Source organism: Trichosurus vulpecula, chromosome 1 (assembly GCF_011100635.1).
Source record: "Trichosurus vulpecula isolate mTriVul1 chromosome 1, mTriVul1.pri, whole genome shotgun sequence".
In the NCBI taxonomy this organism is placed as follows: Eukaryota; Metazoa; Chordata; class Mammalia; order Diprotodontia; family Phalangeridae; genus Trichosurus; species Trichosurus vulpecula.
The window spans coordinates 417,419,395-417,446,303 of record NC_050573.1 but is presented as its reverse complement, the minus strand read 5'-3'; the positions used below and the strand labels follow the sequence as shown (position 1 = coordinate 417,446,303).

At 36.9% G+C, this 26,909-nt stretch overlaps 1 protein-coding gene across 2 annotated transcripts in view; it reads left to right on the top strand.

Moving 5' to 3' along the window:
* The window catches only part of ARL15 (ADP ribosylation factor like GTPase 15), a 523,367-nt gene that overhangs the window by 182,087 nt on the left and 314,371 nt on the right, over positions 1–26,909 (top strand). For both annotated transcript variants that reach the window (XM_036760629.1, XM_036760625.1), the window contains one exon: positions 18,339–18,398. In XM_036760629.1, coding sequence (XP_036616524.1) covers positions 18,339–18,398 — 60 coding nt within the window. The remainder of the gene's footprint in view (positions 1–18,338; positions 18,399–26,909) is intronic.

Genomic DNA, 26,909 nt, shown 5'->3' with positions numbered 1-26,909 from the left:
TACCACCACCATTTTCTCCTCTTCCTTCTCCACCTCTTCTTCCTCTTCCTTCTCCTCCCACCACCTTACTACTTCTACCCCCTTCAAAATCAAATACTTTGTCCATATCATGGGGGAAGGGGGCAATTACAAAGTTAGGCAAGTGCCAGTTTGGGTGATGTGCATCCTACAACCATCATAATCACTATGGAGGCCTGGCAGGAACTCTAAAATGTTGGACAGCTGGGCCCTAGCTATACCACCAATTGAGTTAGCTTACATAGCCAGTATGATGAACTACTTTTGTGAATCTAAGGAATTAGTATGATGGTGTAGGTTTGCAGACTGACCTTGAAAACTTCAGTGATAGTAAAGTAGGTGGTATAGTCTGGTATAAGAGGAAGGTAAGATACATTGTAATAAATGAGGAATAAATACCTGACTCTGTACTTGCTAGAAATGTTTCAGTACACATAGTACTCATCACTAAAGCAGGAAAGTCCATGAAATAGACTGAAGTTGTGAATACTCTCATGTTATGCATAAATATTTGATTATACACTTTGTCAAAACAAAATTGGAAGCCGATCTCACATGAAGCAGGGCTTCATACTGCTTTTTGTCAATGGTACCTCCCATTGCAGGTCATACAACAACATACTCCTTATCTGCAAGAAAGGTTATTTTTACAGTTATAGTGTAGGATATAACTATACATAAACCTAGATTAGGTGAAATAAGAGATGAAATTGGGTAGCTGCTAAAATCTGAAGAGGGAGGTGTTAAAGAACATCAGGGTCATTGAAAATCTCTACTCAATGCAAACTCCACGCATTTTGCTTGATAATGAAACATGGCAAAAATAGCAGAGATGACTCAAATGGTATTAAAGAGGAGATAGATTGGGATTCTGGAAACTCCTTTTTAAATTTTATCACATGAATGCGGCTAGCAGAATAAATACACCAAGACATAATTCCGAAAAGTTAGTGTGTTCTCTAATCATTATGAATGAATATATTTTCACGTGGTATTTGACAGTGTAAAAACATTTCAAGTACTGTTCAGAACGGTATATGTGGCAGCAGTTGCTCTAGCAAGAACCATTGGAGGAAGGTGAAGATATCAACGAATAAACTAAGGATAGGCATCCAGCACCATCATAGCAGAAGTAACTTGAGAGATCTGTTGATCTGCAGAAAGGCATTGGAAGATTACAGCAATATTTAGTGAGTACGTAGAATAGGAAACTTGAGTAGTTTGTGAGCCAAGATGACTGCTTGAGTGGGAGCAGGCAGATAAGCCCTCCCACATGCATTTCAGAAAACAAAAACAAAACAAAACGTGTCAGATTGAATAATGATCAAGAAGTTCAATGAGAAACTGTAATAAGAGACTTCATCAACCTCAGAACTGCCAAAAATGTCCAACGGAAGCTCATGAGCAATAGGAAAGTGGGCTAGCATCGAAGCCAGTGTCAGCGCAGACAAACAAGTCTCCCAGAACAACCAAAGACTTGCCAGAGGCATGTGTAGCCAGTCCTGAGGCATCAAATAGGTTTCTGATAAAATGGTTGAGAACCCAAAGGATAGACCCTGGAAACAAGCAGGAAAAGCAGCAACGAGTATGGACAAGACATGCTCAGACCAAGACATCATAGGATCCTGAGTTCCTTATCATTTTGTCCTAAGATGCCAAAAGAGGCCCTGAAGATTTAGTGCTCTGAACCTGAAAGATCTAGGGGCGCTTAATCTCAGGAGCAGAAAGTCAGCTTAGCAACCATTTCTCCCCTTCTTTTTGTTTATATACAGTATGATAAAACTAAATGATAGAAACCAGTATAAAGAATTATATTCTATCTAGAGATGCCCCCAATATCCAACTTAGAAGGGAAGAGTAATGCTGTAAGAAGTATAGAATCTCAAAGGAAAAAAAAAACTTTTCTGAAAGGACTGTGATTAATCAGAAAAAAATGAAATAAGAGTTGAAAAATGAAATAAAAAACAACTGAACTGCCTGCAAGTCTAGGAGAGATGTTTTAAGAATCATTGTAATAAAAACACTACCTAAATTAATTTTCTTATCCAGTGACTTACCAATCAAACTACCAAAGGATTATGATATAAAACTATGGCAAAAAAGAAGTTTAGCTGGAAAGGCAAAAGGTGTTAAGAAACTCAAGGAAAATAATGAAGAAAAAAGTGGGAAGGAAGGGTTCTTGCTGTGGAAAAGTTATCAACATATTCTTCCAAAAAGTAATCATTAAAACAACTTTGTACTTGTTAAACAGAGGTTGCTCAGTGGAGCAAGTTAGATACCTTGCTTACCAACCAAATGGACCTGGTAGACTATGGTTTGATAGACTCAAAGACCACACCTGCTGGGGAAAGGATTCAATATTCAACAAGAATGGCTGGGACAGCATTTTGGTGGAAACTGAGTTTAGACCAACACCTCAAACCATATGCCAAGATAAACCCCCAAAGGATAGATGAAATAAATATATATATATGTAAAAGGTTACAACATAAATTAGGGAAAAAAGAAAGAAATTGCTGTTTGGATTTATGGATGAGGAAGCATTCAAGACCAGCAAGGGATAAAGAGCATTTTAGATGATAAAATGGCAAACTTTAATTATATCAGATTAAAAGTGTTTTCCACAAACATCTAATACAGCTAAAATTAGAAAGGAAACAGTTATTGGTGGGGGGAAATCTTAACATCAAGTTTCTCTGATAAAAACCTCATTTCTAAGAGATATATAGAACTCCTTCAAATTTATAAGAATAAGAGCCATTCATTTGATTGATAAATGGTCAAAAGATATGAATAGACAGTTCTCATGGGAAAAAATCCTAGTTATCAATAACCATATAAAAATGTTTCAAATAAATAATAATTAAAATAATGCGAATTAAAATTACTCTGGGGATCTACCATGTGATTATCAGATTGTCAACATTGATATCAAATGAAAGTAGCATGGGTTGATGAGACTGAGGGAAAACAGCACATTGAACTATTGGTGCAGCTGTGAATTGGGATAGCCATTGTGGAAAGCAATTAGGAACTGCGTCCCCAAATTACTTAACTTTGATCCACTGATACCATTATTTGATCTATATTCCAAAGAGATTAAAGAGGAAAACATTCTCTCTCTCTCTCTCTCTCTCTCTCTCTCTCTCTGTACATATATATATATATATACATATACATATATATATATATATGTATGTATGTATATATATATATACCTAAAGTAACTTAGACAGTGAAGTAAGCAAAAACATGTGAGTAATTTATGAGACACTGTAAAAATGAGAAATTTTGAAAGATTTAAGAAATCTGATCAATACAGTGATCAGCTATGATTATAAGAGAGCCAATGATGAAGAATGCTACTCACCTCTTAAAAGAGAGGTGATGGATTAAATGATACTCACATTTTGGAGCATTGGTTACGTGGAAACTTATTTGCTTCACTATGCATGTTTGCTATAAATGTCCTGTTTTTCTTTTTCTTTTTTAGTCAAGTTGGGAGAGATGGGAAGAAAAATGTTTGATAACTGGAGAAATAATTGGACCACCTTAAAAAAAAGGCCTGGACTCTTAAAAAAAATCATAAATAAAAACTGCCCAGATCTGTTAGAAACACAGGGTGAAGTGAGGATAGAAAAATCAGTGAAACCTGAATGTAACCCCAAGAGCAGAAATCCCAGGAATGCCATAGCCAAGATCTGAGCTACCATGTCAAAGAAAAAGTATTATAAGCATCCAGAAAGAAGCACTTCATGAATTCAGAAACCAAAGTCAGGATCACACAAGACCTCTTTGCATTACTATAAGGTGGAGGATGGTTTGGAATAGAACATTTGAAAATAGAAACTATACGGGCTTATAACCAAGAGTAATTTGTCTTGTAAGGCTGTATATCTTCCAGAAGGAAAAAAAAAAGACCCAAAACATTTAATGAGACAGAGGACTTTCAAGCATTTCTAATGCAAAGATCAGAGCTGAGTAGAAACTTTGGAATACGAACATTAGTGTGCAGAGAAACCTGGAAAGGTAAATTCTTTTGAACAGTTGGAAGGAGCTGAATGATGCTATAATGCTAACAAGCTAAATGGAGGAGAAGAAATAAGTGTCTCCTTGGAACTTTTATTTCTTAAAATGATATTGAGGGAGTTAAATAAGAAAGAACAGAAGTCTGGGGATGGATTGATACTATTCTAAAAATTTTAATAGAGGAAAGAGAAAAGAGGGTAAAAGGAATATATTAGTGTAGATAAAGGAGGAAGGTGTTTGAACTTGCTATCTTACATAATTGGGGTATATGAGAAAAAGAGTGTTCATACCTGGAGGAAAGCTTGGGAGCATCAGATTAAATTCAGTATAATCCAAACTGATAAAAATAGTTAAATACATACTTATATACTTAAAAACCAGATTCACATAATAATTTTAGTGTTGAAATACGTCTAACTCAACAGAGAAATAAATGGCAGTAGAGGGAGAGAGACTGCGGTAAGTGGATGTTCAGTACTAGGAAGGATTAGTTTTAATCCAAAATTCCTGATCCTAAAAAGGGTGAGGGGATTAAAAGGGAAAAAAAAAGAACTGGAATCTACAGGGGGTACCTATCTACTGGGAGTTACTGAACCAGTTGTGGTATGGAAATGTAATGGAGTATTATTGTGCCATAAGAAGTGATCAAAGAGATTATTTCAGAGAACCCAGTGAGGTGAGCAGAACCAAGAGAACATCAATGACAATATCATAAGAAAAACAACTTTGAAAACTTAAGAACTTTGATTAAAAAGCAAAGACTAGCCAGATGACCAGTGACATAAGTATGTAAGCCACTTCCTGACAGTGAGGCAGGCAGTGGTCTCAAGTTGTAGAAAGAGACATGTATTTTTCAGAAATGGCCACAATATGTATTTGTTTTTCTTGATTATGTTTATTTGTAATACTTTTCCCCATTTTTACTTTTGGGGAAAGGGTTATTAATAGAGATATTGTATATTGAGATACTGTTGTATACTCTGAATACTAGGTTTTCTCAATGAACAATTACAGGCAAAGAACAAAATAAATTCAACTTCAGTCAAAAACTTTAGAGTCTTGAGAAATAAAGGAATCTGAGCCGAGTAAAACTCTTGAAAAAGAATATGGAAGAATTTTTATTACATACATGGTTGCAAGAAAGTCCAATATAATGAAAACATAAGAGAGATTAAACAAGAAGCAGATAACTTGCATACTTTTACAATTATGAATGATAGAATGATTACGTCAAAGGGGGTAACTTAAAATCTAGTTTCTCTGCAGAGCTTAAACGGCCTGGACTGGTTGAAGGCCATGACTGTTGTCTCAAATGTTTCATAATAGGGAACACATTATTAGCAAGACCCGTTATCTGCTTGCACTAAGATAGAAGCCTGAGCCCACATTTTTTAGATGGCATCATGTATCTGTTACCAAAAGATTGGTGTTGTATCCAAATATAGACTAATTAAATATTAATGTACTTTGTCACCCATAGTTTGTATCAAGTTTTAAAAAAATACCTTTAAACACATAAAAACAAAATAATCTTCCAAAAAGTCCCGCTGGTGGAAAGAACAATGCATCATTAATTTGGTTATTATTGAATAACCTGCCCCAAATTGCTATACCATTTATATAAATTATGTTCATCATTGCAAAGCCTTTAACTCAGTTCTGCACCCATGGCTTATTCATCTGTTGAAAATAGAATAGACCCAAGTACAGTGAGAATGCTAGAGTACTTGACAAACCATTTACATGGAAAATTTTTCTCTGTTTAAACATATCAATTGATCAAACAGTAATATCAAGATCAATTAATATAAAAAATGACATTTTTCACAGTGATCATCTAAGCCTATTTTGGTTCCACCTAACATTAAATATATTATCATCTCTTCCAAGTAGACATAAACTTGGCTTCCACATTAGTGAGAGAATCAATCCAAAACATCTTATTAAGTGATGTTCATGGATTGCAACAAACTATATAACTTCACTGAAAAATACTTTAAATATTTCCCTCATCTCATGAAATCTTTCCATGATTACATCAGAATGTAATTTTTGGAATCAATCACTGTAAAATCATTAGTGTATGGAAAGGAAAGACAGAGACTGAAGTCTGAGCTTTAGAAGTTAGAGATCACAGTGAACTAATGGATTAAAATGATATCTACAGACACCTTGATATTCTCTTGGAAAGATAAATCTAGCATAAATATTTCAAGAAGGCTATAGTTGAATACCTTAAAGATTTGTTGATAGCCTGAAATCAAAGCTAAATGTGAATCCCACGATTAAAGTAATTGACATTTATACAAAATCTGTCATTGTTCAGCTTTAGAATTGTAAAATCAACTGTAACAGATTTGGAAAGTTTCCTAAAAAAGCTGGTACAATGTTAATGAACCCTAGGGCCTACTGCTCTAAGGCAACTATAGAAGATTAACCCTTCCTTATCAAAAAGGAAGGAGAGGATTGATAGATATCATTAGAACACATGACAAAATGGTGAAAAACATGCTGAAATACTGTGGCAACAAGCGGACATCACTGCACTGAAAAATAATAGTGGTTGGTAACAGTATAACTGCAATTGGAAGGAACCTAGAAAATGGACACAAGATTGACCCAGGAACGGAATCAAAGGGCCATATGTGAAAAACATCCATGTAAATTCAGGCAAAAATATATAAATAACAAAGTGTCGGTCAAATGGCTTAATCATGAACTATAATCTACTTAACAAAACGTAAAAGAATAATACAGTATTGATTTTTCTCAGGACAGTTTCTATCTGAACTTGATTGAATATAAAAATGAAAAAAATAAGAACAATAACAAAAATGACCATTAGAAAGTAAGCTTACTTTCTAGTACTTTTAGTTAAAAGAAGGGTATTTTATTCATCTCTGTATAATAGTCTGTAGAACATTAAATATGCTGGAAAAATATGGCAACCTGTTCTGGGACCATGTGTATCTGAATTCCTTTGAAAAATATGAGAACGTAAAGATACACAGTAACTGATATTTATAAAGTGATTTACTGTTGCAAAGCACTTTATATGCTCATTTGATCCCCACAACAACCCTGTGCAATAGGTAATGCAGGTATTATTCTCGTTTTACAGATAAGGGAAGTGAGGCACAAAAAGTTTAAGTGACTTGTCCATGGTCACACAGAAAGTATCAGAGGTGGGATTTGAAACCAGGTTTGACAGCAACAATAACAACAAAACAAATAAACGTGAAGTAAGTCTAGTTTTGCCTTTTGTGGCCTATTTTCTCTTTCTTGTCTGAATTCCCAAATATCTAGTAAGTAGGGAAAGGATAAGTAGACTCAGAGAACCCTTCTAACTGTGAAGTATGCATAAACTAGTATATATTGTAAGATACTACTATTCCAGGGTTTCCTCTTTCCTACAAGGAAAACAGAAGTTCGAGGGGCTCTTTGAATTAGCATCTTGAGTTACTGTAATAATTTTATCTAAATAATTATAACATAGGCAGCTAGGTGGCTCAGTGGATCAAATGTTGGACTTTAAGTATGCAAGATCTGAGTTCAAATTCTACCTCAGGCTCCTTCTAGCTGTGTGACTCTGGGTCAGTCACATAACCTCTCTCAGCCTCTTTTTCCTCATCTCTAAAATGGAGATCATAATTATACCTATCCCACAGGATTATTGCAAAAGTCTAGTGAGATAACATATATAAAGCATTTTGCCAACCTTAAAGCATTATATAAATGCCAGCTATTAATTAATTGGCTCCCAATTTAGTATTCTTTGAAATATTCCATCGCTCTCATTCTTTCATTTCATCCCCCTCCCTGCCCCTACCCCAATATCATGTTGCCTTCTAAACAGCAGGAAGCTAAGATACTCTTTAGAATGGCAACAGAAGAGAAACCAGATTCTCACATACCAGCACAGATCAGGCTTCCAGATTCTTGCTTTTTGTAGAAACGGTTGTATGAAATGAATTTGTTAGTATGTTACTTAAGAGGGTAACTGAACTGATACTTCCTTATTTCCTGGATGGGGGATAGAGGAAGTCCTAGACAAACGAATAGTCTCATAGTATACAGCAGTTTGTAGGAAAGTTGGCTTTACCAGGTAAAATTATTTAATGGTTTCTCTGAGTTTGTTTGGGTTTTCCTAGTCAACCTGTTGGTGCTCAGGCAGATGTAAGAGGCAGAGTTGGCCATAACAGGGAGAGTTGGCTTTGACTACCGTGTTCTTTTTTTTTTTTATTTTTGCATTAGTGGAGTAAATAGGAATGGATGCCATGCTTGTCTCTTTACCATCAGAGATTTTAGGCAGACAGTGGCATTTCACTGACCATCCAATACGCACCTGAACCTCTGATGGTTTGTCGTTTGTTTCTTTATTTTGATACACTAGTGGATCTATTATTTCATCTACTCACTCCATGTGGAGGGATACTCCCTCCCTAAACACAGATAAGAACCCCTCTTTGTCTTCTCATCTTGATCCATATTTTCCTATGAATTTTCTATGGAGAATCCATCCAACTGTCTTAATTTTGTTGGGTCAATTCCCAGAGTTGGAGAGGTGCTCAGTCTCTCTTGCCCATTCCTCAAAATTTAGCTTTAATTGTCTCTAACTTGTGTTGTAATTGAATGTGAAAACAAAACTCAGTGCACAACTCATTTTCTGGGGAGTTCTGTTGAATTATTTGAGATATTATAGAGATGAATTGTAACCAACCAGATATTTACTGGATGTCAAGTACAAAGACTGAGAGGTACCCCTCACAGATGAAGGGGGTGCCATATTCCCCTGGTCCTGTAATTTTTTTACCTCCTCCATATTGATGTGAGTACCTGTTTCTTTGTGAGCATCATAGGAAGGATCTTTGGCAGGAATATGATTTTAAGCAGGACTGCTTTTGCTTATATTGTGAGAAAGCACTTCACAGAAGGTTGCTCGTTCTTGAAGATTTTAGAGTTCTCATTGGTCAGGTGGCACACATCTGTGGTTGTGAATAGTTCCCAATGCCAAATGGTCAAGGCACATGAGCTTGGCTCATGAACAATCTTTTCTACACTTATGATTGGTTATTGAGGCAATTCTACTTGGTCACATTTTCAGTACTTTCTGTAACCTAATCATAGTGGGTAAAGGTGTTTTCATATGTACCTGTTAAGTTCTCATATTTACCTGATGTTTGCTCAGTAATATTGGGAGGTGGGGGCTATCTTGGGATAAACAGCCTGGTCATTTTGGATACTAATGAATGGCTTGAGAAAAACTTTGATGAAAGCTACTGTTATCTTACTCTCTGTGTGTGTGTGTGTGTGTGTGTGTGTGTGTGTGTGTGTGTGTGTATTGGGGTGGGGAATGGAGATACAACCTTTTGCAGAAATTAGGAAAAAAGGAAGAAAAGAACCTGATGTATTTTTAGCAAGCCAGTTTTTGAGACTACAAGCAAATATTCTCCAAAGAAAATAATTCTCTCTTAAGCTGCAAATAAAAAGTATTACAGTAAACTAGATTTCATGCAAAAGTTCCTTTTGCTTAGGGAAGGACTCTTCCAAAATGTGGCTTTGAACTTGTAGTTTCCATGTGCAATAAGCAGTAATAGTAATAAGAGTATCACCAACAGTGTTAACTCTGGCTTGACCTTGTATCTATTTTGTAATCCATATATATTTATATCTACATATTAGTTCCTCCAATAAAATGTTAGTTTCTTGAGAGTAGGGATGGTTTATGTTTGTATTTCTAGTACCTAGCACAGAGTAGGCACTCTATAAATAATAGTAACAGTACTAATAATATCTAGTGTTCACACAATACTTTAATGTTTGCAAAGTGCTCTGCGAATATCTTTTGATCCTCACATCCCTTCTGCGAGGTAGGTATTGTTATCATCCCTATTTTTTAAATGAAGAAACTGAGGCAAATGGAAGGTAAGTGTCTTGCCCAGGGTCACACAGTTAGTGTCTGAGACCAGATTTTGCCTCAGGTCTTTCTAACTCCAGGTTGGACACTCAATCCACCGTGCCACTTAACCACTCACTGTGCTGTCCATTTTATAAATGCTTGTAGATTTATGATTGCTTGATGAACTAGATCCATGAAAACACAACATCTAATAAATTGACCTCAAAAAGGGGAAAATAATTCCATAGGAACTGTGTGAAAAATGACAGATCTGTTCCTGTCTTGGTAGGCATGTGGTCACAGTATTATAGGGTAATGGCCTTTGAGCTGATCTGGATATGAGTGCTGGGAGCTGTAAGAGCAGGAGCCTTGCAAAAGGGGAAGATAAATGCTTGGCAAGGGGCACTCAGCTGCATGTTAGAGTCTCAGTAATATGTGATTATTGTGATAAGGAATAGTTTTCTTATCAGATTTATGGAAAAGCAAAGAATTCATGACCCAACACGAGATAGAGAGCATTACAAAATGCAAAATGGATAATTTTGATTATGTTAAATTGAAATGTTTTTGTACAAAAAAAGCCAATGCAACAAAAATTAGGAGGGAAGCAGAAAGTTGGGAGAAAATCTTTACAACTAGTAGCTCTAATAAAGGCCTCATTTCTAAAATATACAGGGAACTGAGCCAAATATATAGGAATACAAGCCATTCCCCAATTGAGAAATGGTCAAAGGATATGAACAGGCAGTTTTCAGAGGAAGAAATTAAAGGTATCTATAGGCATATGAAAAAATGCTCTAAATCACTACTGATTAGAGAAATGCAAATCAAAACAACTCTTAGATACCACATCTCTCCTGTCAGATTGGCTAAAATAACAAAACAGGAAAATGATAAATGCTGGAGAGGATGTGGGAAAATTGGAACACTGTTACATTGCTGGTGGAGTTGTGAGATGATCCAGCCATTTTGGAGAGTAATTTGGAACTACGCCCAAAGGGCCACAGGAATGTTCATACCCTTTGACCCAGCAATACCACTTCTAGGGTTGTATCCCAAAGAAATCACACAAGCGGGAAAAGGACCCATATGTACAAAATTATTTATAGCGGCTCTCTTTGTGGTAGCCAAGAATTGGAAATCAAAGGGATGCCCATCAATTGGGGAATGGCTGAACAAGCTGTGATATATGAAGGTAATGGAATACTATTGTGCCATAAGAAATGGGGATGATAACGGACTTCATAACAACGTGGAAAAACCTACACGACATAATGCTGAGTGAGCGGAGCCAGAGCCAGGAGAACATTGTACACAACCACAGATATATGGATTCCTTTCTTCTATTGTGAATGCTGAGGCCAATTTCTTTTCCATTGCTGTGGATTCCTTTAAGGAAGTAGGCTCATGGTACAGTGGAAAGAATTTTGGATTTAAGATTAAGAGAGAACTGGGCTCGAATTTCCTCTCTGACCCTTGCTAACTCTGTGATCAAAGGAAAGTCATGTAACCTCCCTGAGCCTCAGTGTCCCCATTTGTGAAATAGGGGTGATAATAAGTTTATTACCTACTTCATGGGGATGTTGTAGGGATCAAATAAAAGGATATGTAAAGTACTTTGCAAACATTAAAATACTCTCAATATCAGGTGTTATTAGGATGATTTATATGATTTGAGGGCTACTGTCTGATTTTTGAAAGATTATAGAGATTAGGAAATTCCAATTTTGGAAAAAGGGAAGAAGGAAGAATTTGTAAATTTTACATTTAAGTTTGACTTATTACTGGAAAAATTCTTGACTGTATTATTAAAAGAATAATTAGTGAACATCTAGAAAGGGAGACATTAGTCAAAAAGAGCTATCAGTTCTAGGAACAGGTCATGTCAGTCTAACCTTATTTCCTTTTTGGATAGGATTAATAGAGTCATAGGCTAGGCAAATGTTATTGATATATAGTTTATTTAGATTTTACTGGAGCATCTGGCAATATCTCCCTTACTGTTCTTGTGGACCAGACAGAGAGATGTCAAATAGACAGTGGTATAGTTAAGTGGATTTTCTACTGTTTAAATGGCTTGAACCAAAGAATAATCATTCAAGGTTCAATGTCACTTTGCAGAGGAGTCTCTGGTAAGAATCCCCTATGGATCTGTTTTCAATTGACTCTGACCTTTAACATTTTTTCAGTACCTTGTGTAAGGGCATAGGTGGTATATTATCAAATCCATAGATGACCAAACATTTGGAATGATAGCTAATGCTAAGGAAGTAGCATGGCCTAGTAGCTCTAGTGCTGGATGTGGAATCAGGAAGCCCTGGGTTCAAATCCTATCTCTGACACTTGATGGATAACAATGGTCAAATCATTTAATGTTTCCGGACCAGCTTTTCTATCCGAAAAATGGACATCAGAATATCTATAGTACCTCATCACAGGGTTGTTGGGAGATATAAAATACTATATGTAGAGCACTTTGTGAATTTTAAAGTGCTACATAAAGGTCAGTTATCATTACTGTTGTGAATATGATACTAAGCATTTTTGTCACCAGACAACATGGTGAATAGAACATTGGACTTAGAAGACTGGAGTTTCCATCCTTCTTAAGGTATTTACTGACTGCTGGACAAGTCAATCAGCCTCTCCCAGCCTTTGCTTCCTCAGCTGTAAAAGGCAGACAATAATACCCCTCCCTCACTTTATTATTCTGAGGAGTGCATGAGATCTTATATGTCAAGTGCTTTGCAAACCGTATAGAAATTATATCATCATCAGTTACGATGATGATGATAATGCTTCATAATGGGATCTAACAAGTCTTAACAGTGTAACATAATGGGCTAAATCAAATAAAGCAAAATTCAATAGAGGTTCTCCCCTTCCCCCCACGTAAAGTCTTATGCTTGTATTAAAAAAAAAATTCAGGTAAGTACAAGATGTCTGGGTGTGGTGGTATATAGCTTTAATCTTGGCGGTTTTGGAGGCTGGAAGGTCTCTTGAGTTCTGGTGATCTGAGCTACAGTGCACTAAGCAGATCAGGTGTCCACACTAAGAGGGACATCAATATAGTGAGCCCTGGGAGAGGCAGGTATCAATTTGTCCAGGTATGGGCAAACCAGCCCAGGTCAAAGCTTCCATGACAATGAGCAGAGTGATGATGCTCCTGAATAACTCCTGCATTTCCAACCTCCACAAGATAGGGAGAGCTAGTCTTTAAATAATGAAACTAAACAAAATAGGAAACCAACTAGAAGATGGTGGAAGCATGGCTAAAATAATCTAAGATCTGGGGGATTGTGGACTGAAATCTCTTTATGAGGCGAGTGTATGATATGGCAGACAAAAAAGCTAATTCCATCTTAGGCTTCCTTGATAAGCTTCATGTCTGGTGCTATAGAGGTAACAGTGTTATTATCTGCTGTGTTGGTTAGAATACATCTGGAGGGGCAGCTAGGTGGCACAGTGAATAGAGCACTGGCCCTGGAGTCTGGAGGACCTGAGTTCAAAATCAGGCCTCAGATACTTGACACTTACTAGCTGTGTGACCTTGGGCAAGTTGCTTAACCCCAATTACCTTGCCTTCCCCCTCAAAAAACAAACAAACAAACAAACCAGAAAACATCTGGAGTATTGTGTAGAATTTTGTCTGCCACATTTTAGGGAAGACATTGACAAACCAGGGAGTGTTCAAAGGAGGGCAGTGAGGATAGTGAAGGGTCCTGTTGAGATCATTCCTTATAAAGATCAGTTAAAGGAATTGAGAATGGATCTCGAAATGAAAACTTAGGACATAGTTGGCTGAATATATGAATGAATGGACAAGCATTTATCAAGCACCTACTCTGTATCAGGTATTGTGCTACTTTCTGCGGATGCATATAAAAAGTGAGGCATTTTCTGTCTTTCAGGAGCTCCCATTGCAATAGGGTAAAGGAACTTAAGAATAGGGAAGGGTGTTTTGATTTGGATAGTCACCGGGCTTGTGAATGGAGCCCCAGGAGAGTAGATTGCCACAGGCTTTCCAAAAGTATTACCATTATCTATTCTGAAACTAGTAGAGGTAGAAATTGTGGGTGGGGTGAAGATAGTGTAGGCAAGTGGGTGGTTGCAGGGCAGATGACTAGGTAGTTGGGTCTACCCAGCATAGACCTTTTGCACAAGTGCTTGCTAAGATGTGAATGTGGACTTTAACGGGCTAGTTATAATAGTTTAGGTGAGTTTTTGCTTACCTACCTGCTAGTCTGTCCAAAGCAGCCCCAGGGTAGAGCCCCTAGTTAACTGCTCCAGGGTTGGGGTCAGACAGGGATATACTTTATAAACCAGCTGGAAATTCCTTTGCTTCTAGTGGGGAGAAATGGAGGCAGTGGCAAGATTCCTGTGCTGGGTAGACTAGTGTCCTGGGTCTGGGGGATGTGGTTTGAAACATAGTCTGTAGCTGGCTAGATATAGTGGATTTGGTGAGTAATCTTTTAAGTATTTGGGGGAGTGGATAGGAAAGAGTATTGGGTTTATACTTGGAAGATCTCAATTCAGAACCTAGTTTCACCACACATTAACTGTCCCAGGAAGTACCTCTTTGAGCCTCAGATTCATCTGCAATGATATGGTTGAATAGATGATCCTAAAGTCCCTTTAAGCTCTAAATTGAAGGTCCTATGAGCCTCTTTAGAGGGCTGTAAGACGAGGGAAGAAGGATTGCATTTGTTCTGCTTGGACTTACAGGGCAAAACTATGGGCAGTGTGTTGAAATTTCAAAGAGGCTTGAATTTAGAGTTGACATAAGGATAAATTCCTTACAATTTAGAACTATCCTGAAATGGAATGTGCTGTCCGAGGAGTTAATACTTCCCTTTCCCTGGAGATCTTCTAACAAAGGCTGAGGTACTATGTGTTGGTATGTTGTAGAGACACAGGGGTGAGGAACCTGTGGCCTTGAGACCACATGTGGCTCTCTAGGTCCTCAAGTGCTGCACTTTGACTGAACCCAAACTTCCCAGAACAAATCCCCTGATTAAGAGGATTTGTTCTGTAAAACTTAGACTCAGTCAAAAGGCCACACCCAAGGACCTAGAAGGTCACACGTGTGTCCTTAAGGCTGCAGGTTCCTCACCCCTGGTAGAGGAGATTCTCAATCATTCTCACTCAATTATTGGATGGGCTCAGTGATCTCTGGGGCCTCGTCTAACTCTGAAGTTTTGTTTGTTGTTCTTGGACTCATGAAATTAGTAAAGTATTTTTTGGGAAAAGGATACTTGAAGAACCTCACCATCATTAGAGAGTCCTTTTATTTGATTTTAACATAGGTCATCTTCCATGAAGCTCCAGTGTTCAATTGGACCCATGATTGTATAGATGGGAGATTTTCTCCAGTAATACAAATTTAACAGTGGAATTCTGCCTGTCCTATGTCACTTTTATCAATGTTCCCTCAATAAGTTATCCACAGAATATCTACCTAACATGCTGAGATCCTTACTTTCTTTTTATATTGGGAAAATTCCAGGGGAGCATATGGATTCTTAGATCACCTATATGGATCTAAGAACTATATAATTCTTACCATTTTCAGTCCCCTTTTCTGCCATTGTGCTGATATCATGGAGGAAGTGGGGAGGGGCCCATTTTGCATTTTTGTCAACTTCTTGAGTTGCCAAGGATCCCCAGATTAATCATTTAGTAGACAAATTTTTGGTGAAGAACCACTCCATATTTAGCTATACTTCTACTCAGACAATAAGCACAGTCTGCCACTGGGCTTGTACTTTTTTCCTTATTTAATGTTATCTTCTTTTCTTTTTGGCTAAGTCTTTATTATTGAAGTACAAATGGGTGCCCTTCTTTGTGGCATAAAGTATTTGGAGAGGACGTCTAGCTTTCAGCTTGTTTATTGATTGATGCATTTGGAATGAATACGCAATGAAATAGTGGCTAGGAACATTTGTATATTGTCTGCTTACCATATATGGTAAGTTTTCAAAAATGTCAATAGACACACATGGACTATATATATTACAAATGAAGAGAATGGGCACAAATTCGTATTAGAGATCTTGCTGTAGATTTTCTGTTTGAGGAGAAAACCTTTTACATGTATGGTATGGAAAAGTTTACATGTCCTGTAAATTACTGAATTAGGGACCTTACAGCGAGAAGTTTTGACATCATTATCAGAGGCAGTTGGGTGGTGCAGTGGATTAAGTGCTGGGCATGGAGTTAGGAAGAATTGAGTTCAAATTCAACACCAGACACTATCAGTGTGATCCTAGATAAGGCACTTCTGTCTCCCTTGTTCTCCTCAACTGTTAAATGGAGATAGTAATAACACTTTACCTGCCATGGTGGTTGTGATAATTAAATCATATAATATTTGTAAAAGTGTTTAGCACATTGCCTGGCACATAGTAGGTATACAACAAATACTTATTTCCATCCCTACCTTTTGGAAAGAAATACTGTCCCTACCTCTTTTCTTTTCCCTCCCTCCCTCTCTTCCTCTGCCTTCCTCTTTCCCTCCTCTCCTTCCCTCCCTCCTTATGTACCTTCCCTCCCTCCTTATCTACCTTCCCTCTCTCCTTATCTACCTTCCTTCCTTCTTTCCTTCCTTCCTTCCCAACTTCCCAACTTCTTCCTTCCTTCCCAACTTCCTTCTTCCCTTCTCAACTTCCTTCCAACTTCCATTATTCCATATTATAGTTTTTAAGTAATATGCACAAGGTTTTAAGGATTTTGAACTCTGATAATAATGATACAATATTTCTCATGGATCTACAAATAATGATAGGGCTTCAGGTAAAAGAGGTTCTCTCTGACAAAATGTGAAAGGAAATGGCTGTTCCCCTCTGAACAGGCCTGTATATTTTTATCATCTTAGGAAAAGAAAAAAAAAACATTTAGAGTTGGTTGGCATGAGCTGGAATCACAGTCTGCATATTCGATGTGCTCCATAGTTCTTTCTGTGTTCAGAGTTAAGGCTTGTTTTAATTCTAAGGAAAATCTATGGTTTTCCTGCCCTCCATAATAAGTAGAATGCTAAAGATTTGCATGGCACTGTTGGTTTTCATTATTTCACAATCATGATTTTGTTAATCCATCTAACCCCCTAGTGTGGTAGGTAGGTACATTTGGGTTTTTAGATTTCCTCCAGGCTGATTTCTGTGCCAGCAGAGATACTGTGATTGGCACTTGCTTTCTATGACTTCCCACACCTGGAGATGCTTGCCTGTAGTTGCAGGCATGCTAGCACATCAGCCATATCATCACTTATCATTTCTCTTATCTTTCTCTCTAAAACTTAAGTTACTACTCACATCATTAGCCATAAGGTTGTTACAATTTCAGCTTTCAATAACAGATAGCAAAAGTATGTATTTCAGATATTATTAGCAAAGCTACGTTACTCATATTTTCATATCCCCAAACACAACTGCTTTGTCATTTTCAACTTGTACATTATTATTTCTCTAGGCACCCCAAAAAGGAATGTCTTCTAGATATTTTTCTTTCAACAAGCATTTTAAGGGACTCTTACCATGTGCCAGAGCATAAAAGAAGTAAATAATTGCTGTTATTGAGATGTTAAAATTTAGTTAAGTTTGCAAAATAAATAAATACAAGGTAACTAGAGAAAAACTATCAATCATCAAATAAATGTAAAATATCATATAAAACTATATAGATCAGTCCTGAGAGGAAGCAGAGTAAAGGAGTGCAACCACTGATAGCAGATCACAAGTCTTTAAATAGTCAAAACAAAAGAATAGTCAATTTGTTTTTTTAATGTGGGTATAACATCTTTAATAATTAATGTGTGATGAACAGTATGATAATGATGCATTCTTCATCTGTATTCTAGGATAAAAAGGTTGGTTTTAAGGGCATAGTTTTATTTCATTTGTTGCTCTTTGGTTAACTTGATTGTTTGACTTGCCTGTTGTTGACCTCTAAGGTACCTACTGTCTCTTAATCAATGATTATCTGATCCTATGCATATGTATGTATGTCTACATGTATGTATGTATACATACGTTAGTGGGTTACAAGCAAACTTAGATATTTTTTGAGGATCAGACTTCAATTGGTTTGAGTCTGATATTTGATTATTAGAATCGGTATAGAGGTACTGTATATTTAAATAGCAAATTTGGACAAAGCATAGGTCTTTTGAAAGGCTGTCCTATTTTTGCTATAATATACATTTATATTTGAAAGATGAACAGAATGAGGTTTTAGGTAATTTTTGGTAATGTGAAATTTGCATATAAATGTATATTTCAAGTTAATTTATGAATAGCAATATACAAATAATCATTCCTCATTAAAGAATCTCATACCGAATGTATTTTTTATGAATGAAATTACTAATATTTTCTATTTCCTCCCCTAATTTTAGGTTTTAGCATAAAAGCAGTTCCATTCCAGAGTGCCATCTTGAATGTAAAAGAACTTGGAGGTAAACCTTTTAAAATCATTTCTATATATTATTAAAAATTTTATTCTGATTTATCTATGTGAATTTATTATATAGAATTAGAGTAAGAATAACTTGCCATTTCAGCACTTGATCTTTGACTTTCTTTTCAAAAATGTATTTCTTAAGTGTTTGCTTTATTAATGTTCTGAAACTTGTTCAAGAAAACTGCTAAATGTTATGGCTAATGTTTAGTTCTCTACCAAGCAAACTAATTGTGGAATAAATCCCCATTATGCTTATGTTTCCTGTTTTAATTACATTTGTTTGTGAATGGGAATTATTAAATGAATTGTTATATTATTATGAAAGCCTTTATAAAGGGACTTTGTGCTTTATATACTACAAAGAATCCTTTTGGGGAGTTTTTCTTGTTTATGATATAGAGTTTTTTTGCATTAAAACCTCCTGGATGACATTGATTCTGATCATCACCACCTAACATCATCATTCCTTTCTATATAGCATTTCTATAGTTGCTTTAAGTTTTGCAAAGTGCTTTACATTTATCATCTCATCGTATTGTCACAAGAACCTTGGTAGGTAAATGCTGTTTTCATTCCCACTTTATAGGTGAGTCTATTGAGGCAAACAGTTTATGTGACCTTTTCAATGTCACATAGCTAGTAAGTAACTGAGTCTAGATCTGCACTCAGATCTTCCCGATTCCAGGTCCAGTGCTCTATCCACTGCACCACCAAGCCATCTATAATCATAAATCTTTGCCATTGATACTTTTGGTGAATAAGTACATTTCCTGGATGGGCTGTACAAAAACCACTTCTTCCTCTCTTCTACTATTTTCTCTGTTTTAGAACTTTAAAAAAGCCTTTTAAATACAAACCAGAGCCTTATCCAATGTAAGTAACCTGTCAAGTAATGCTCTAATCAGTTTAGGAAATCTTAATTTTCTTATAGCAAAGAAACATTCTTGAGGTGTCCTATATACTATCTTATTTTGATGATCTTTATAAGGCCCTTTTCTTATCTAATTATGTGACAATTACATGGTTTTAAGTATGGAATCTATTATCATATTCATGGAAACTTTGAGGTAATTAACTTTGCTGGATGTCTTTTTGAATAAGCCTCCTCTTAGTATCAATCTAGATCTTGTCCTAGCTCCAGCAATTATTTTAAAATGTAGTTTTTGGTGGGTCTGCTTAGTTTACTTTTACCTTTCTTCAGGCTGAGTTCGTGGGTATTTTCTGCTTTTATGTAGTAGCAGATTTTAAATAAACTGCAAATGTAAACTCTGTTTTCCCTTCTTTGCTTTTAGACAAAGATTCTTTAAAGATTTCAATTGGCTGGATACATTATATTCCAACAAGGCACTAGAAATGATGGTAACATTAAAATGCCTTCAGTGTAAATACATGTATGTGTACATGTGAACATATAGTATTCTCCCTCTGGGGATGTATATCATTTATTATCGTACATATCTGTAAATATCACTTCTTAATCATGATCTCCCCTTGTTAAGATCTATTTTATGTATACCATACTATTGTTGTTGCAACCACACCTTCCTCTGCTTTTGAACTCAAATTTTGGGCACCACGTTTTATATTCTCTGCTATTCTTACTCTAAAATTCTTCTTCTCTTTGTCTTTCAATCCAGCTTTTTTTTTTTCTTCTGGCTAATATGTTATTTACATTTAGTCTAGAACGTGCTTCTGGCACAACCCTATACTTCCTGATACCGACTTCGAAAATCTATCCAAGTGGAATGAAAGTAGGTGTTATTTGTTGAGATCTCATAGTGTTTATAGTAGCTCCTTCTGGGGTCTGCTTTTGCCGTGTTAGTCAGTTCTTATTGGTTCTAACCCAAGTTCCTCCTGCTTTCATTCATTTGTCTCATTTCACCACTCTTTTTTCCACCTGTCTTGGTACTTCTCCTACTATCGTGAGTCAAGGAATTTCTCTTCCTTCAGTTTTCCCTGTAAGACTCCTTTTTATGAAGCTTTCCTCAAAGAACCCCAGAGGAACCAATGATGAAAATGACTGTTGACTAGTTTTTCTTCCCTGTGGTTACACATTTCTCCCCCATGTCTATTTTCATCTTTGCCCTTAATTGCATCATCACTGTCTACATGGCAAGTCTACTGGGCAGGAGCCTTGTTGAATTCTTTTGTTTTGAACCAACTACTACCGAGAATAATTCTAGTACTTGATACATGTGAATAATAAATGTTCCTGTCTCTTTCCATCTTATCACCTCTCCATCTGTTTTCAGGTTTCACCTGAAAAAAAACCCTCCTCTCTCACACTTGCCTTTTAATTGCTTTCTTCTTTTTTGGCGTTAACATTTTAACCACATTATAGAGGCAAATAAAGCAATTGGTATACAGCTGGGTTGAAAGCAGTGGCACACATTATGGCATTGTTCTAGTGGTGAGCAGTTAGCATTCAGAGATAATGCTGGCTATTCTTATTTGTGTCTTTTCCTAAATAGATTTTCTTTTGCCTGGTTGGGAACACGTTTGTAATAATGAATTAAGATGTGAACAGTTCAATTAGAGAGATGATAATTTTGTTTCATAATTTATCATCTGACTGACATGAATACAGACATTACATTTTCCCTCCCCTTTAACTTGAAATTAGAATATAAGTTGGTTTTATTAGGTACCCATTTTTCACACGTTAATATTCTGTTGTGGTATGTTAGAAATGTTTTTCCTTCTCAATTTATTCTGTGGAAGTGTTGTCTGGGGGTGGGGGTGGGGTGTAGAGACAGAGAGAAACTGAGACTGAAAGGTGTTTGTCTTTAAAGCCTCACCATTCATTGCTGGTACCTATTGGTCAGAAGGAAAGGGCTCCATTATGATTTTTCTTTTTCTTTATTTTATCTTTCTTTAAAGAAGGTGAAAAATCTTTCCTTTTGTTGTTAAGGAAAAAAAATGCAAGTCATGTCCATTTGCCCTTAGCACATGGAAGATAGCCTTGCACTAGTGATTGAATTATTTTTGAGGATTGTCAGCTAAGCCATTTTTAAAGGTTCCTTCTTTCAGCAGCCAAACTGTTATATGAAACAGATGTTGACTGTGTACTGTTTCTTTGTTTGGCTCAAGGAATACGCTTCCTTGTAGTGAAAGGTGGTGCTTGTTTGTACCATGCTAGTTACCTCCTGGTGCTGTTAATCTGTCCAGGTTGTTTGCATTTCTTAATTTCTCCAGAAATTACACAGGGTGGGTCTTTGCAGGCATACCAGGGGGCACTGCTTTCTGCTCTAGGTTTCATTAGTTAGCTGTCTTTTGTATAGCCCTTTAGTGTCTCATTCTAAAAGCCTAGCCCCTGTGTTCTGACCCCATCATTTGGATAGGATATTGTAACTATAGATTTTCACCTACTGTAGTCAGTCTGTTAAGACATTTGTGTAGTCTTTCAAGGGGGAAAAAACCTGGGTACAGATCTGTCTGACCACCCTAGTAGCTATGATTTGACAAGCACCATCCTATAACATGAAACACTTGCTCGAGGTGAGGATGATTGGAGATAATATGAACCTGTAAATCTTTGAAGTATGTTATGTAACAACCATAGAGAGAGACAGAGTCAGATAGGTAGTGTAGTCAGATTGGCTTATGGGACAGGTGGAGTTTGGGATATTTCTTCAAGGAAAAAGAAGGAATCAATTTTCCCATACAGAATCTGCATTAGGGTTTCCCCAGACATGGGTGTCTGGAGAACAGTGGTATATCATACAGGGAACCATGTGTTTGGCAAGGGAATGTTGACGTGGAGAAGGGTACAAAGTAAGAACAACAAACAAAGGCTTTATCCCCGAATACCTCGTAACCATGCTATAAACTGCATTATCACCCAGTTACATACCAGCGTGTGCTCCGTGCATTCCTTGCGTTGCTGTAGTGGAAGTACAGGGTTATTCAATGAGCAGAGTCCTGAATTGAGATATTCTGCTACTTTGTGATATTGGATGGGTCTTTTGACCTCTTGCTAGTCTTTATTTTCCTCTTCTGTGAAATGATAATTTTAATGACTAACCACCATTTATTTCTAAAGGGAATGAGGCTGAAAGGAAAATGTGTAAAACTTCTCTAGAGAGATATTTAAAAATTAGAATGTGGCTCCAACAAACCATATAACATATAACCCAAACTACTTGTTATAACCTTGTTTCTTATCTAGAATGAGAACCATGTCATCTTGGAAAGGGGACAACCAGTTAATTCCTGGCTCCCTGAGTTGTGTACTTTTCTCTTCAGACCAGGTCTATACTAGGGGAAATGATATTGGGATTCATCCAAGTCACTTGGACATTAGTTAAAAGGCTCCAACTATCTGAATTGGTTGAACATGATCCCAGGGTGGTGTTATTCAAGCATTTTTTACACTTGCTAAGGGAAAACACAGCCAAACTGACAACGGAGCCAAATAAATGAATACAGGGGCCCAGAAGTAAGTTACTGACTAATGTAGTCCTGACCTTAATTTTTGTTTTCTCTTGGATAAATACCCTAGAGCTTTTTGACTCTGTCCTTTTTTATCATTTTTTGGGTTATGGTACAGCTTTTATTAGGCCAAACCCTTGAAGAATGATGTCTCCATATATAGTAATTGTAGAAGTAACCATGGCAGAGCAGATAGAAAACTGGCCTTAGATTCAGGAGGACCTTGGTTCAAGTTTTCACTCTGATATATTCTGGCTTTATGACCCGGAGAAGTCACTTAAACTCTGTGACTAAGGCAGCTCTCTAAAATTATAAATTAATTGCAGAAGTAGATGCCAATTTGCGTAAGAGGAGAACATTTCCTTATTGAGAGTTCCCTCCATTAGTGGAATTACAGATCTCTTCTGTTGTGGAGGCAGTGAAGTGGTACAATGGAAGGAATGCTGGATTGAAAGTTAGGTGCCTCAGATACTATCAGTGTGACCCTGGGCAAGTCATTCAGCCCCTATCTGCCTCAGTTTCTTCAGCTGTAAAATGGGGATAATTACCTCCCAGGGTTGTTGCGAGGATGAAATGAGATATTTGTAAAGTGCTTAGTGGAGTGCCTGGCATATAGTAGGCTTATTCTTTCCTTCCTGCTGGCCTTCTCTATCTCTCCCTGTCTCTGTTTTTATCCTTGACTCTGTCTGTGTCTCTGTCTCTATACATATAGATGTGTATATGTGTGCATATATGTCATATATATATACGTATGTGTATTTTCTTGCATACATACACACAAATGTATGTACACACACACACACACACACATATATATATATATATATGCACCTATACACTTCCATACGTATGCACACACATACATAAACATGCATAAATGGAAGTAATTTCTCTTACCTTTATGGTTGTAATCTTGACTTCATGGACTTATGAAAGGGTTAATAATGCGGATCATCCACGATTCTGATATTTTATCCCTTTCTAGATCTGTGGTTACTAATTTAATTCTGTGACTTCTACCTTTACCATACTGGCTCCTAGAAAAGGGATACTTGACTCTTATGGTTTGACTTCCTCTCCCTCCCCAGGGGATCCATAGGTATTTCTGTTTGTTCCAGACATTGCCAAAGTAGCATGCCAATTTTCAGTGTGACTTTAATATTGATTGGGAGTCAGGGGACCATGACTTGGGTTCTAATCCCAGTACTACTACTCTTTAGCCATGTGACCTTGAGAAAGTATCTTAATTCCTTTCTGTCAATTTATTGAAAAGAATGATTGTTTTACTTATCATAGAATGTATTTATAAGAATTAGATGAAAAAATCATTTATTTATTAAATACCTACTAGCCAGCTGAAGTACTAGATACCAAGGATATAAAATCCATTCTAACCCAACAAACATTTATTAAGTGCCTACCATGTGCCATGCACTGTGCTATATATTGGGGATACAATTAATAAAAAGAAAGAAAGCCCCTGCCTCTAAGAGCTTACAATCTAAAGGGGAAGGTAACATACAAAAGAAGGCAGGAAAGGGTAGGGGGAGGAGGGGACACCAGGGGCTATCTTCTTCTATGTAGTCAAAGCCAGGCAGAGTAGTAGATGCAAAGTGGAGTGATCTGAGAGTCCAGTTTCTGCCCTCTATAAATGTCGAAGGAGTTTGGTGCTCCACGCTCCAGCCCTCCAGTCAGCAGGGGGAGAAGGCCGAGGGGAGGTAGTATCAGTCAAGGCTTTAGTTAGCAGCGTAGTGGTGAGTGTAGAAGTGATGAACTTATTCTGGGAGGAGCATCTAAAAAGGCTGGGGCATACAAAAGGCCAAAATGAGACCATTCATGCCATCAGGAAGTTTATATGCATATTTTGTAATGTGAATTAAACACTTCTGTTAAGTATAAAGTATTATATAAATAGAAAGTGGTATATTACTTAGTAAGCATGTATTAAGTACCTACTATATGCTATACACTAGCCATTGAAAGTTGAAAACAATAACACAGTCTTTGTTCTAAAGGAACTTGCAGTCAAATAAGGGGTAAAACATACAACTGAGTCTACGGAAAGTTTAGATTGACTGGACAGAGTTGCTGAGAGAGGGTTCACGTGAACTTTGTGTGATTAGTGTTGGCCTCATGGAGCAAGAGGCACCTGAGCTGGACTTGGAAGGAGAAGATGCCATCAGGTAGAAATGTCAGGGATGTCCTTTCCAAGTTCTGGATGTAGAGGCAGAAAAGTGCCAGCCAAAAAGAAGCTTTTGGGTAAAGCACTGCATGAGTCTTAACCTGACGTGAAATAAAGCTGAAAAGGTAAGTTGAGGACAGATTGTGAAGGGCCTTCCATGCCAAGCTAAGAAGTTTATTTTATTCGGTAGGCAACAGAGAGTCACTGAAGCTTTTTGATCTGGGAAAAGGATGTGAACAGACCTGGATATTGGGTGAATTACTTTGGAAGTGTCCTGAAGGATGAATTATGAAGAGAAATATAATGATTATGCAGTAGACCAGAGGAAATGCAGATATGAACTAGAGTGGTAGCACTAGGAAAATAAAGGGACAGTTTAGAGACATTTTGGAGACAGAATTGATGGGACTTGGCAACTGATTACACATGGGGGGAAGAAGAGGAAAGAGTCAACAATGACGTCCCAGTTTTGGACCTGGGTGACTAGAAGACTTGTTGCACTATCAACAGAAATGGACAAGGTAGAAGGAAGGGCAGGTTTGTTAAGAATTAGGATAAATTTTGTTTGGGACATGAAAATTTGAGATTATAGTACAACATACATTCAGTGCTTGAGATCTTGAAGAGGTAGTGTAAAATATGAGAACAGAATTTAGGGGACAGGGCGGGGCTGGAAATGTAGACTTGGAAATCATAGAGTTGCTGATTGAAGCCATAGGAAAGGATGAAATAGCCAAGGTAGAGAGTTAAGAGATATTTGAAAAGTAGGCCAAAGATGAAGCCTTCTGGGATGCCCATATGTTCCCCAAGTTTATACTCCCATCTATAATAATAACAGCATTGTTAAGAAAAATTACATCTTTCAAAGAATGTTGTACTTTTAATCATTTTGATGATAAAAATATAGTCTTAGATTACCATTTGCAAAAACCTTCTCCTCTTTTTCTCAGATCTTCACCAAGGATGCCCTTTAGATTTGTGTGCATTGTTCTCATAATCAGCTTGTCCAGGTAGAGAGCAGACACATGCCTCAGTCATTTTTGATATTTTCCTGGTCTACCCCCCTTTCTTTTGAGAGGGGGGTAAAATCCATGATTTCCCCCAAGCCTTTGGTATTCTTCCCTTTTTCTGATATCTCAAGATTTGATCTCTTAGTGCCCTTAAAATTATGTCATTTTCTCTCTGTGTGGTGAGTCTCGTTCACCTCCCTTTTCCAGCTTGGATTTCTTTAGTGATGTTTACTTTGCAGCATAGTACATGAGGTACTATGATGTTGGAATCCCAATATTGAACCTCCTCTATTATTGATGAAAAGAATTGTAGAAATATTTATTGATTTCTTACTCCACCTGCCCCCTCCATCAGCCTGTTTTCCTCCTTCCAGCTTTTGGATGATCTTACTACATTGGGTCTCTTCTTACTAAGCTTTTTGTAAATTTCTTTGTTCTTTCAGTTTATTCCTGTTTTATGAGCTAATATGATTTCTAATCTTCCTTTCTCCTCCTTCTGTAAGATTCTATAAATTGGTATCTAAGCTAGTGTGGCCTGAGCTGTCATACCCCTCTTTTTGGCAAGGAGATCAAGTGTTATTTGCAGGCTGAGGCTGTTTCTGAGATTTTTCAGTTTTCTTGTTTAGGGGATTGATTTTCATTAGTTATATTTGGGAAATGATGATAGTTAATATAATGTCTTTCAACCACTTTCCTTTCTTTGTTTTTCTGAATCAACACTTTTCTAGATCAGGTTAAAGTTATTTTATTTGCACTCCATATATTCTCATTTTTATCCTATTAATTTAGTATCAATTTTGATCCCAAGTAGCTTGCTTTACTGTATACCTTCATAGCTGATTTTGAAATAATTAATGCATTGTTAATCAATCCTTCCTCTCTT